This window comes from Canis lupus, chromosome 8 (genome assembly GCF_003254725.2).
Source record: "Canis lupus dingo isolate Sandy chromosome 8, ASM325472v2, whole genome shotgun sequence".
Classification (NCBI taxonomy): Eukaryota; Metazoa; Chordata; class Mammalia; order Carnivora; family Canidae; genus Canis; species Canis lupus.
This window is the reverse complement of record NC_064250.1, coordinates 31502157-31516237: the sequence shown is the minus strand read 5'-3', so window position 1 is coordinate 31516237 and position 14081 is coordinate 31502157. Positions and strand designations below refer to the sequence as shown.

Here is a 14081-nt window from a genome sequence, read left to right as displayed (position 1 = left end):
CTCCCCCACACAAATTCAAATACCTCATTGTTATTAGAGTGATCTAAAATGCTAGACAAAACACTCATCCTTGCATTACCCTTAAGGGATTTACCAATATGCTAGATCAAGCTCATGGTCCATACAGCATACAAAGTCCTTACTTCGTGATTGACCCTAGCCAATCCTTCTCTACGCCTTACTTTGCATGCTTTGCATTTCTACAACATGCCAATAAACTCTGATTACACCAGTCTAACCACACTGCCATGACTTTTAACACTGTATTCCCCCAGCCTAGCTTTCCCCTTAGCTGTTGGACAAATTCATGGTCATTTTTCAAAGTCAAGTTTAGCAGGCCCTTCTATGCAGTGCCTCTTCACCCTCGCTGCAGAATTCATTATCTCTTCCTCTAACTCTGTAGCAGAGTTCAAGAATTTTATTCATCATACTTTTCTGTGGTACACATCTATCTCCACACTAAAAGTCATACTCTTGAGGGCAGGAACCAAGTCCTATCTATCTCTGTAGCTTCAGCATATAGCACAATGTCTAGTATATACTTAATTCATAAGCACGTAATGAAATTAATTTCCTTTAACAAGGTTCCAGTTTAACATGTATTCTTGGTCATCAGCTTACCAAATATTCAATTGTAGAAAAGTGACCAACTTAGCATCTATCCAATCCTTTTCCTTTATACATTATTGGCCTAACCCAATCCAATTTTGTTCTCCCTAGATGTTTTTCCAAAACTACACTTTATACAATAAATTCTTTTGCAATAAAATACAACCAGGCAACAGGGCAAAGAGAAAAAATTTCTCCAACAGTTTTTACTTAATAATCTTGATCAGTGAATCTTAGAAATCTATATTTGAATAATACAAACACTCCTCCTCCTTTGCTAAAAAGAGCTTTAAAAAAAAAAAAAAAAAGGAGGGGATCCCTGGGTGGCGCAGCGGTTTGGCACCTGCCTTTGGCCCAGGGTGCGATCCTGGAGACCCGGGATCGAATCCCACGGGCTCCCAGTGCATGGAGCTTCTCCCTCTGCCTATGTCTCTGCCTCTCTCTCTCTCTGTGTGACTATCATAAATAAATAAAAATTAAAAAAAAAAAAGGATAACTCAGAACCCTGCCTCATCAGAAATTTTAATTTATTCTGAATAAATGAGATCCTAGTAACTGATTTATTTGCACCATCTATCCACAGGCCTATATCCAAATGGGGCCTTCCCTTCATTAGTGTAGAAACAAACAGGTTACCTTACCTGGTATTTGCTGTCTTTCTGCTTCCTACACCTGAAGAAACAACAGCTTGGCACCATTACTGGTTTCTGTTTTAATAGGCTCAATCTTTTCCTCCCAGATAAAAATCCATGGAGCAAAAGGACTGAATTTTTCTTTACATAACTAAACTGTTCATCTTTCAACTGTCACTTGGAATCCTAACTGCTGGATAGGAAGGGTTTAAAGAAAGGTGGAAATTGGGCAGCCCTGGTGGCACAGCAGTTTAGCGCCGCCTGCAGCCCGGGGTGTGATCCTGGAGACCCGGGATCAAGTCCCACATCAGGCTCCCTGCATGGAGCCTGCTTCTCCCTCTGCCTGTGTCTCTGCCTCTCTCTCTCTCTCTCTTTCTCTCTCTCTCTCATGAATAAATAAAATAAAATAATTTTTTTAAAAAGGCGGAAATCAAAGAAATTAAGATTATACTAATCTTTATCTTTTCTTTCACTAAAAATGATCAAAGAAGAAGCCAAATTTATGGCACTTTATGCAGCTACTAAAATTTTAAATGCTGTCAGCTAAACTATAACCAGAGACTGTAAAATACATCCAGACTTCAGAGTTAAAAAATTGAGGGGAAAATTCTTACAGTTGATAAAATATATCTCTTATAAGCTATACCACAACAAAGGGAAATAAAAATAAGATTTAAGAATAAGACTTAAATATTTTAGGATTACAGCGGCATGAAGTCATGTTCCTGCACAGCACTAAATATCATCAATTTACATTATCTCCTCCACTGCCTTTTGTTTGCAAGAGTAAAGCATATACAAAGTAATGAAGATTATGCGAGGCACTTACGATCATATTCAAGAGGGGGAGGAGAATAAGTAGATTATTTCTTAAAAAAGTAAACAGATGTTAAATAACTTCTATAGTATTTGGTACAGCTACTTATATCAATACCTGCACAATGTGAATTAAAGAAAGCAAGCATGCATCTGTGAAAAAAGTACTATCATTTGCAATAACTTACATTTCAGCTTCCACTACAAGTCTCCAAATTTAATACTATTAGAGAAATATTCAAAGCTTCTATTTTAATGTGTCATCCAGTATCAAGAGTTTTCAGAACATCTTTACACACTGGATTTTGAAGAAGAGTTGTGTAAGAGAAAAGTCTGAAGGCAACTCTCAGGAACAGCCACAGAACAGACATTGCCAGGGGCTCTAGTTTATGGAGCCATGCTTATTCAAGCTGCTATAGTTTTGATAGCTTGCTATAAATATAGACAAAGTATGATAGCAGTAGGAGGTAGAGAGATGAAAAATATTCTAAGGGAAGGAATTAAGGTTTAAGAAGATGCCTGCCAAGCACTAGGCTATGCACCATACAAAAACTTCTCCATTTAAATCTAACAAGCTTATGATGTAAATAAAATCTCATCATTAGGGCAGCCCCAGTGGCTCAGCGGTTTAGTGCCGCCTTCAGCCCAGGGCCTGATCCTGGAGACCAGGGATCGAGTCCCATGTCCCTGCTTCTCCCTCTGCCTGTGTCTCTGCCTCTCTCTCTCTCTCTATACCTCTTATGGGTAAATTAAAAAAAAAAAATCTCATCGTTAAAGACTTGGAAGGAAAGGTCTCAGAAAGGTTAAGCAGTTTGATCAACATCATTCTGCTTTTAAGTGCTGTAGCAGGTTTCAAATCTCTTTTTAAGAAACCATGCTGCCTTAGAGGAAAAGCTCCAAAAGTGTAAAGACTTTTATCTTGAGAGCCAAATATATCAAAATGACTTAAATGCTTTTTTAAGTGCTTATAAACAAGAGATTAGCATTAGTTTCCCCTCAGGGAAAAAAAATATTTTCCTTAATTCAGGTACTTGATAAGCACAAGATGAATAGAAATGCAATGCAAAGATATATCCATACTTAGCAAAACTCCTCAAAAGGAATGAGTTGGTTAATATTTAAGAAGAACTAGATCTTGTTAATATTAGATATTTCTACCTTATAATTCATAAAAAGCCTTACCTGCTCAGAAACAAGAATCTGTAGCTTCTGAACTTCTAATTGCAATGCTTTGTTCTGGTCATTTAGAATCTGGAAAAAGATAAAAGAATCTCCAATTTACTGCTTTATTAAGAAAAGATAACAAAGTAATCATTTTAATAAGTTAAAAAAAAATCAACCCTCCCTTACCCCCAAACTCAAAACCCCTATTATTCCTTCAAGTATTCTTAAAGTGACAAGTGAATTATGTATTGACATAAGAATGCAAATCTCATGTGGTTTCATTTTCAATGAATTTCCAAAATACAGATATGCAGTACTAGCTATAAGCTACAAGTATGATGATCTTGTGCCAACGGATTCTGGGAAATCCTGCTTTCATAAGCAAATATTTACAAGTTTCCTATTAAATAAAAGCAAAAAGTAAAAGAATGCAAATCTCATGCACATGAAGAGATGGACCCCAGCAATAAGACTGCTTTCCAATACTCAAGCTAAGTGGCCATGACCAGAAACTAGCACTGCATTGACAATGGAGTGTTAAAACCATCACAAACTATCAAGTGAAAATTGTAGAGCAAAGACTGAGGCAAAGCAAATTTCAAAAGTCTATTATAAGAACATGTAATATAATCTAGGCAAAAAAAACAAAAAACAAAAACAAAACAAAAACAAAACAAAACAAAAATAATCTAGGCAAAAATTATATGACAACAATTCACTGTCTGTATAAGCCCCCAAATAAGCTACAAAAACATTGCTTCAGGGTGATTTTATGTAAAAACTAGTATTTCTAGACTCATTTCAACTATAGAAAGTTGTTCTAAACTCAGTTGACAAGCTTAATTACACACCTTAAATTCTTCCATTTTGTTTGAAATTTCACATTGTAGCTGTTCTTCAAGCAGTCTTATCTGATCATCTTTAACATGAATACTATGAGAAAAAAAATCAATGAAAATATTTCATATATTCAAAAATATTACATAAGTTATATGCACAAGTATCTGTTATGAGTAGCAATAATTTCTACAATTACACTTGAACATGAATGTATGAATGGCTCCATGCACAGCAATGCTTTAATCACCTTTTTTGCATCTTCTCCAGTTCATGTGCAGCAGCAGCCTGTGTTTGGAATGGGATGAGAATATATAACTTCTTAGAAAGCACTCAAAATTATTTTTTATTTTTATATACTGAAAAACTACATTTGATATATTTGGAGTAAATAAAAGTTAAAGCAATGTCATACACATTTCTGTAATACTTTGTACAGTACTTTGTACTTCTCACTGGTCAAATTTTATCCAAATAAAGGTATATCTCTTTTTGATTAAACAGCAGAAAGCTAAAACAAATCAGCACATTAATGTTTTAATGGATTCCTCTGAGATCTTAAAAATGATCAATTCATTTGATTGAATGTTAGTTTCTACATGAAAATAATAGTATCTAAGTGGGTTGTGAAAATCAAGGTCATAGACAAGGCTTTCAATAATAGCCATGCAGGTAAACACAAGTAACCACTGTATTTACTATGTATACGAATGAAATTAGGGCTTGCGATACCAATGAAAGTAAGTATAGGCAAGGTCAAATTCTGAGTAAATGCTCTATAGCAATAAAAATCTACCTGTTCATTTGCCAGAGCCTGTAACTTTTGAACTTCAGCTTTTAATAAGAAATTCATATTCTGTATATCCTAGAATAAGAATGAAAAATAGTATAAAGTCAATTATATTAAATATTTCTAAAAGTTTGTAAGGCATCTCTTCTACATAAGGTCTCAAAGCAAAGGTCTCAAATCATAATTTCTTAAATCAGAAATCATCAATTCTTGGTATTTAGCATATTTGCCAAATTACTGTGAATTACATCATGTGAGAAAAGCCCTCTGAACATCCCTTCTTAGAAGGCTAAAGAGGATTTTGTAGTTTAGAAAAGAGATGGACACTTTTCAAATGAATTTAGAGTATTTTCCATTCTTCATAAAAGGTCATACTGATTACCTTATCAGGGTAATTCAATGCCTATAAAATACTGTCGCCATTTATCAGAATTACTGTACCTTAAGTTCCTCTTCTTTACTTGTTAAATGATCATGTTCATTTGCTAAAGAATCTTCAGTCTGTTTTATCTGCTTATCCTTTTCAGCAATCCTTTAACAAGAAATACATTTGTATATTCAATAAACGTTTAGAAGTCATCACAAATCAAAGGATTAAAAGCTTTAAGTATGGTCATGCCTATTTAAGGAGTTTCTCATGTATCTGTAACCTCCATTTCTGCAGCTCCTTTCAGTTTAGTAGTAACTATCATATGCATTACTTTAACTCCCTAAAATACATACCCCTGTTTTAAAACTGGAGGTAAAAAGAGGTAATTTACTTAAGCTCACAAGCCTGGTAATACCAAAGCCAGATTTAGGTCTTCTGAACTCAAATGCGCTATGTGTATGTAAATTAAACAATACAATAAAAACAAAACCTTGTTTTGGGAATACTACCACATAGTTAAGATACAGAGCAAGTACAACTACTTATTAGGCACAAAAACTAATTTACTTCCGTTAATCTCAAATCACTATTCTCTCTTCCACTGCTAAAGCCCAAATTAAACAAAGGCTCCCCAACTCTTTTTACAATAAAGACATAAAAACACAAAATGTGCAATGTTTAGGAATTCAACTCACTGAGAGGGAGGAGAGCAAAAGTTGTTCTAGATCTAGTTAGGATTATTTTCTGAACAAGTTAGAATATCAAGTAAATCTTAAGTGCTGATGGAACAGGTATCATTTAGTGGTGACTAAGCAATTATAAGAGAAGTGTTGAAAGGCTTACACTTTATGTAATTCTTCTGCTAGAACTGAAGCGGAGGTCTAAGAAAGAAAAACAGGGTCAAGATAAAAGGATTTAAGTCTAAAAGTTGTACAATAAGCAAACAGAGCTTTAAAAATTAAAAGAAATTAATGTATATCAAGTTTCTATGGCAGTATCGGGCCCATGATGAGTGGTCAATAAACAGTAGCCATTATTCTGAAAACAACTTTGATCACCAACAACCAGTATTAGGGAATTTCATAGCATAAGACAGTTCAAATAAAACAAATTGCCAGGCCTGGAAATTATATAACTGACAAGTAACAAATATACAGGAAAAACACCCACAAAAGGCCATTTTTCCTATTTACCCTTCTTTATCTTAGTAACAACTTCCAATAATGAAATGATACATACAGTTCATGATTAAAATAACAAGTCATCTGGTAATACTCATGTTCCTCTTTACATTTCAAAAGTGTACTTACAGCATTCTCTAAGTAATTGAATTCCTGCTAAATCTTCTAGAGCTACTAACTCAAAATTTCAATTCACTTTGAGTTATAGTTTTATATATACATGTGCATTCACATACACCCACTCTCTCCTATAGTAAAAAAATTTCTAAAAAAAAAAAAAAAATTCTTACCCAATTCATTTTAGACGATTGTTTTTACAAAGAAACTAACTAGAAAAAAAAAAAAAATACGTGCAGTCTCAAAGTTTTGGGAGTCTGAATCTGCCTGAACCTTAAAAACAAGTTTTTAATGTTAAAATTATATCTTAATACAGAAAAGGCTACTATTTTTTCTATAATTTTAGAATTTTAAAGTTGAGGAATTAAAAAGAACAGTATGTATGTTATGGAAATTGTACTTCCCTCATGGCTGGTCAGTATTTAGTGAGCATCTTTAATATGTAAACCACTATTCCTAACACTATTTGACCAATTTCTGCTATTTTGTGTCAAGATTATGAACATTTCTTCCTCCTATGGTAAAAACGCTTCATTAGTTGGAGTCGGATTTCTTTCTTGGTGTTTTCCCACAGCACTATACATAATTATCAGGATCATCACTGTTGATTCACTGACTAGTTTTCCAAATGCTAATCCAGTGCTTGGCACTCTACAGGCACTCAAGTGATTAATTTAATGGCTAAGAATTATATTGTTACACTATATATTTCTACATATTATATATTATATAGTTATATTAATATGCTGTTACTATTATTATATTAGCAATGACAAGCAATATGAAAGCACAATTACCTGGGCTGCTATCTGGGAATGGAACTGTTGAATTTGAGCTTTCAAAGCCTCATTCTGCTCCAAAATATCCTTTCAGAAAAAGCAACCAAAAAGGAAAGAGAGGAAAAGTGGGCTGTTAACAAATATACCAACTTATATGAACAAAATGAGGTATAAACTTCTGTTTATCTTTAAAAAGACATCCTTAGATTCCAAAAGGCATAATTTAAAGAACAATGACTAGGCACTCTATTCTGAGAGTTGATATATACGGTAAAAAATATAAGTTGTTAACCCTAATCTAACACAAAGAATTTAAGACTGTGAGTGAAGATGTCTTTAAGCATATATTCAAACACACCATTTGTGACAAATGCTCAATGATTAAGTTGTAATTATTCATCACCACTCCAGAATTTGGATAAGGTAGACTATCTCCTTTCTCCCACAGAGACACATCAAGCCATGATCCACCTTTATTTTTTAAAAAGAGAATTAGATACCTGAACTTGCATTTGTAAAGACTCCTCTTTGGTCACCCTTTTTTGCTCCGATTCCATTAACTGCATTAGTCTTTGCTCCAACTGTTGTTTTGATACCAAGGTATCTGTAAGCTTACTATGCAGACTCTGTACTTCACTTTCTTTGGCCACAAACTTACTCTGCAAATCTGTAACAAAGCATTACATTTTACAAAGTTATCTTCCTCTGCCTGGTTATTACTACTACTCATCTTTAGTGTAGGCATTACCTCCTTTGGAAAAAACTCCTTGAATACCTCTTCTTCTTACCCTCCTGCACATGACTCCCCTGAGCAGTCTAGACTTACCTTATCACAGAACCTGTCACACTGTACTAATTCTTCTCTTCGCCCAAGAAGTAAGCTTTCTGTGATCAGAATTGCCTTTTTTCTATATCCAGAGCAGTGTCCAAGTATGTACAAGTATGTATCCAGAGCAGTGTCCAAGTATGTACACAGTACATACTCAATAAATGTGTCAACCGAATGGTACATGAATGTTTAAAAATGCTGCTTCTTGAAAGCATTCTTTATTTCCCCAAAGACACTTTAGTAAGTTATCTAGTGAATTTCTTATAAATTCCCTGTACTCTCCCCTACCTGGAAAACAAAGAAAGATGCTGAGCGCTGACAAGTGTTCTGGTGTAGAATGAAGTACAACTTTTCTGTCTGCTTCTCTTCTTAGCAATGACCCCAAAACAACAGAGAAAATGAGAAACAAACACAAGCTATCTTTGATGCAATCAGAAAATAACTAACTCCAAATCACAGAAATTAAGATATAATGAATAGAGAGATGATCACTAATTTGGAAAAGAAAGGTGTTTCAGAAATCTGGAAAGGCTCGGGAAATGGAGATACTAGGTATTATGAGAGCTATTATCTTGGCCCTAAACATAAACAAGTCTACCACCACTACCACCAAGGAAGAGAGGCAAATACAGAGAAAAAGAGAAAAGGCATGTGTGTGCACATTTTAAGAAAAGATGTTATTACCATAATAAGACATTAATAACAGAATGAAATACAACTCAAAAAGAACTCCTTAATAAATATAATGGTCATATCCAGGATTAGAACTCAGAAGAGCACAGTACTTCTTTACCAGCAACAGTAAAAGTTAAAACACTGAATTAATGCCTTCAAAATTCTGTGGAAAAAAACATTTATAACCTAGAACTCTCCATCCAAACTACCAATCAAGCATGAAGGAGAAATAAAAACATTTTCAAGTATGCAAGGCCTCAACATATGTTCTTAAAAGCATACTCTCATGGGACTAAAAGATATGCGATTAAATGAGGGAGGAAAGCAGGAAAGATGGTGGTGACATAGTATCCAGAACACAGGTAGTCTCAGGAAGACAGCTATGGAGCCAAGAAAACAAGTCCTGAAACAGGAAGATGCCAACTCCAGAGGCACAGCTAACACAGGCCTCTACAAAAAACTGAAAAGATTCTCCAGTACCTCCTATGTTGAGAGGTGGGGAGAGGGGAGAGGTAAGAGTTTAAACACAGGTAAAATTTTAAATCATAAAACAAGGATCAAACAAGTTAATAACATAAATCAATAATTAGCTCTAGGAAATTAAACAACATTGTTCATGAGATTTACAGTTTTAATATTTATCTTGGCTCAGGACTGAGTTACACTGTCATAATGATGTAAACAATGGATACTGACATAATCAAGAAGTATGCATAATCCTATCAGTAGAATGAGGGGAAGGTGGGAGGAATGATGTAGGAGTGTTAAGTCTTCATTTCCTGTAACAGAAAGTCAACAGATGCCTATTAAGAAATAGCAGTACATGTACAAATAATATGCTTATTTAGAAATAAGATGGAAAATACTAAAAGTGACTGATTCTCGCAAGAGTGAGATTCTATGGTTTACAGAGAAATATATATAGTTTATAGCTCAATTCTTTTGTTAAAATTCATACGTGCTTCATTGATGGAGCATAAAATACAAATTTAAAAAATAAATGTATTTTAACATAAACTTTATACATAAAGAAAAAAGTCTTTAAAGTTCTTGAATATATTTAAATATTAAGCTAAAGGGAAATACAGGGGTGGAAGAGTGGCAGGGATGGGGAATCAGAGGAAACCCAAAGGTCTAAAGAGCCAAAACTCTGTATGATCTATCCTACTGTTTGGAACTGTATTTTACTAGTTCACTGACTCCTGTGGGAGGAAAAGGAGTAATGTAGACAAATGATGCACACAATACAAGCTTCATTATCTATCAGATGGATTCACCAAATTAAGAATAAGTAATAAAAGTTAACATTTAAGTAGATGGTTTTAAGTCAACTATTTGAAATGGTAAAGCTCTTGCTGTTTTTCTCTTCACAATGCAGGGATCCTCCCTTACAAACAAAAAATAAGGAGGTAATCAAGGAACCAAAAGGAGTAACTACAGAAAGGAAACATACACAATTAAGTTCCTATTACCCTATTATAAACTATAATATTATCTGCAACTTAATGCTTCAGGATAAAGCTAGTAGAAAATTTATTTTAGAAAGTCTAGGAACTCTTAAAAAAATAAAGGTACTCTGGAAGTGCAAAAGCTATTTTTATTGTCCTCAACAAAAAGGTCAACTCATACTTTCTTCATCTCTAGAGAGGGGAGAAAATCTTACCCAGAACTATATACTGAATGTACATGAGTATCTCTCCCCTTACCTTGCTGTGCTGCTTCATGCTCTGCTGTTCTCTTCCTGATATAGCTCTGGACTTCTTCCCACCTTCTCTCAGCTTCTTGTAGTTGAACCTGGATAAAGTCAGCACAATCAGAGGATTTCAAATTTAAAAAAAAAGCATCCTCTCTCTTTATTCGTCAAATAACTGCTTATTCCAATAGTCCCCTACATTAATAAAACATAGATATGCCCAGACTTATTATATACAAAGATATCAGCCACAGTCATTCTACCCTCCAATATGCAGGATTTACAAAAACTGAGTATTTGTGTAGGTGGATCACTATAGCTAGGCTACTATGTATATATCTCATCTACTTAGCTATGATCTGTTTCCATTTTTATCTTCGTCAGCTGATATGCTTTCAAAAGACAGGATAGTATCTTTACTGCCAAATCTCAGTAGGGACCTAAAATTCAAATTCTGAGGTATAGCACATTTCAGTGATGACTTTAGTATCCATGATACTAAAAAATCCATGATACTTCAATGATGATAGTCTTTAGTATCCTTTATCTGCTTATCCATATCCATATGGAACCTCCATATTTGTAAGCACCAGCAGTAAACAAAGCAGCAAGACAAATCTTTTTTTTTTGACACATCTTAATAAAAGACAATTTTATCAATCTCCCAAAGAGACCCATGAAAACTTCAAGAAAACAAATTGTACCATTTTCCACATTCAATTATTCTCAAAGTCCTTTTAACCCCTACCACTCTGGATATGATATCAGGTATAATTCTATCAATGATCTAGGAAAGAATCTAATATATTGGACTTACGCAAACTGAACTGTATGTTCAATAAATCCTCTATTAGAGGAGGAAAGGACAGTTCTATTTATCATTCTACTCAATGTACGTATGCTATGAGGTGCAAAAAAACAAATCTATTCCTCTGTAGTTTGAGCAACCCTGTGCATCACTTCTCAGCATGAGCTTCTCATGGTACTACCATTCTGGTTATCTAAAGAAACTGATTTTTTTTATACTATGGCTCAAGCAAAAGCTACTGGAGCATTTCTCGGTCTTGTGCAAAGAAAAGGAAAGGAAAGGAAAATCATCTAGTCCAATGGTGGAAGAAAAATACACTCTATTGAACTTACTGAAAAATCCAAGTTATGGTGGTAAGTGATATTAAAGGTAATTTTAAACTACTTGATTTTTGCCTCACACATGTGAAACCTAACCTCCCTACAGAGAAATTCTGTTTGTATCCATCAATCAGCAAATTTAATTTTTCCTATCTTCAGTCTTTAACTTCAAACTCAAGCCTATACTCAATTCTCTCATTACTACTATACATGCTTCCATACAAACAGCTCTTAAACTACAGGTCCCTTTAAGCCTCAAATTACATTTCTCAAACCTACATACACATTTAGATCCCTGGATTAAGTATTATTTATGAAATGATAAATAAAGGTGGGAATATATCACCTTCAACTGAGTAACTGCTTGCTCAGCATTCTTCTTTTGGACTTCCTCTTGCTGTAGCTTTCCTGTTTTCTCAGTTAGTTCATTCACCAACCTAGCATAATCCTGGCGTAGTTTATTTAGTTCAGCAGACTGCCTGAAAACAATAAGTGGATTAGGAACCTTCTATTATTATTACAAACACATAAGAAGAATAAACAAAACACATTTAATATTTGTTTTTCTGAGAAATTCCACTTACAGCCAATAGAGAAGGAAATGTTGTAAGAGACTATTAATAATGAGGTCTGGTTGAGTATAATCTCTGAATAATTCTGATAACAATTAAACAAATTCTAAAATCGCCATAAAATAATCAAGGAAAATGGATGACCACACAATCATGAGCATCAGTCAACAGTGTCACCCTCAAACTGGTGTCCTGAAAATCTATTAAAATCAGTCAGTCAGGGGATCCCTGGGTGGCTCAATGGTTTAGCGCCTGCCTTCGGCCCAGGACGTGATCCTGGAGTCTGGGATCGAGTTCCACATCGGTCTCCCTATGTGGAGCCTCGTTCTCTCTCTACCTGTGTCTCTGCCTCTGTGTGTGTGTGTGTGTGTGTGTGTGTGTGTGTGTGTGTGTGTCTCTAATGAATAAATAAATAAAATCTTAAAAAAATAAAAATCAGTCAGAGTGCTTATTCTTGTAAGCATGCTAATTCTTCTCTAAGGCACAGTTCCTCAAAATATGGCCCAGAGACGATTTCATCACTATCACAAGGAATGTGTCTTAATATACAGATTCCTGAGCTCCACCTAAGAGCCACTGAATCATAATCTTTTAAGGGTAAGACTCAACAATATGCTTTTTTAATGAACATGTCAGATGCCCTTCAGAATAATGAATTTTAAGAACTACTGTTAAAGGGGATAGAGGTTTTAAAACTTATAAATTCCATCTCATAAATTTGTAGACAATGTTCCATTGCTGGCACTAGTAGATATCACACAGTTTAGCTGAAAAAGTTCTTTACCAAACAAGAAATTTGTTTTTGAAAATTCACTTTAGAAACAAATGTAAAACACAGAAGTCTACCCAATTACTACCAAACATCATTTTGATGGTTCAAGAAAATATTCTGCCATTCAATGAAAATATTCTGCCATTCAATTAAAAATAAAGCATTTGGAACATACTTGCTTTCTAGTTGGTTTGTAGTGTTGCTGACAGCATCTCTCAATATGCCATTCTCCTGCTTCAAGTGAGCTATCTCTGCCTCCATCTGCTCACGAACTTGTTGGAACTAGAAGTATTTTACAAACATAAGATTTAGAAACAATAACTGCCAAAGCTAACTTAAAAGAAATTTTATTATAATGAGTATGTAAAAAGCATCAATAGAATGAAGTCTGGACCATCTTTCTCAAATAAATATAAACAAATTTAAAAACTGAATTACATTTTGATAGTGGGGAATACAAAGTAAATACAAGTTGCCAACATTCAAGAATGCAAGTAGATGCTAGCTGCTATCATACTGGAAATGTAAAATAAATACAAATAGAAATATAGTTTTAGAAATAAAAGACTTTGAATTTCTTTTCTACCCAATAGACTCATACAAAATAATCCTATCTTTGTCCTCTATCAATTTTATGACAGCAGTTTTTAATGAAAGATTTTAGTAATCAGAAGTTTAAAAAGTGAAATTTGTCCAATATATTTTTATTAAGTTACAAATTGAGCTATAACCAAATAGATGGAAAATTCGTCATGCAATAATTTATTCACAAAAATATTCTGGCCTCTTATTTCAGAATTACAAAACCAAGAGATGAAGAACAGTGCATCTTACATTCCCATAAGGATAGATCTACTTTAGAATGTGAAATAATCTTTATTTTAAGAAAACCTACTCAAGTAGAAAAATTAAAGTATATGTTTCTGTTTTTCAGAAAACTTATCATATAGAACCTATATCCTGACCTCTAAAAAAGAAAAATAAAAATGATAAATCACCTGCCACCCTCAATAAAAATACCACAAATATTTGACTAATTTCCAAATTAGTAGTTAAGTAGCAATTAAGAAAAAGAAAAAATCACTTGAGACTAGAAAAATCAGTTCTTCTATAATTT

At 34.0% G+C, this 14081-nt stretch overlaps 1 protein-coding gene across 10 annotated transcripts in view; it reads right to left on the bottom strand.

The window, feature by feature from the left end:
- Positions 1-14081, bottom strand: part of KTN1 (kinectin 1) — a 105236-nt gene that overhangs the window by 37298 nt on the left and 53857 nt on the right. For all 10 annotated transcript variants that reach the window (XM_025442320.3, XM_049113206.1, XM_035720151.2 and 7 more), the window contains exons 8-18: positions 13140-13246; positions 11967-12099; positions 10506-10593; positions 7796-7962; positions 7314-7382; positions 6062-6099; positions 5290-5380; positions 4855-4923; positions 4309-4346; positions 4073-4154; positions 3240-3308 (exon numbers count right to left, since the gene is read on the bottom strand). In XM_025442320.3, coding sequence (XP_025298105.1) covers positions 3240-3308; positions 4073-4154; positions 4309-4346; positions 4855-4923; positions 5290-5380; positions 6062-6099; positions 7314-7382; positions 7796-7962; positions 10506-10593; positions 11967-12099; positions 13140-13246 — 951 coding nt within the window. The remainder of the gene's footprint in view (positions 1-3239; positions 3309-4072; positions 4155-4308; positions 4347-4854; positions 4924-5289; positions 5381-6061; positions 6100-7313; positions 7383-7795; positions 7963-10505; positions 10594-11966; positions 12100-13139; positions 13247-14081) is intronic.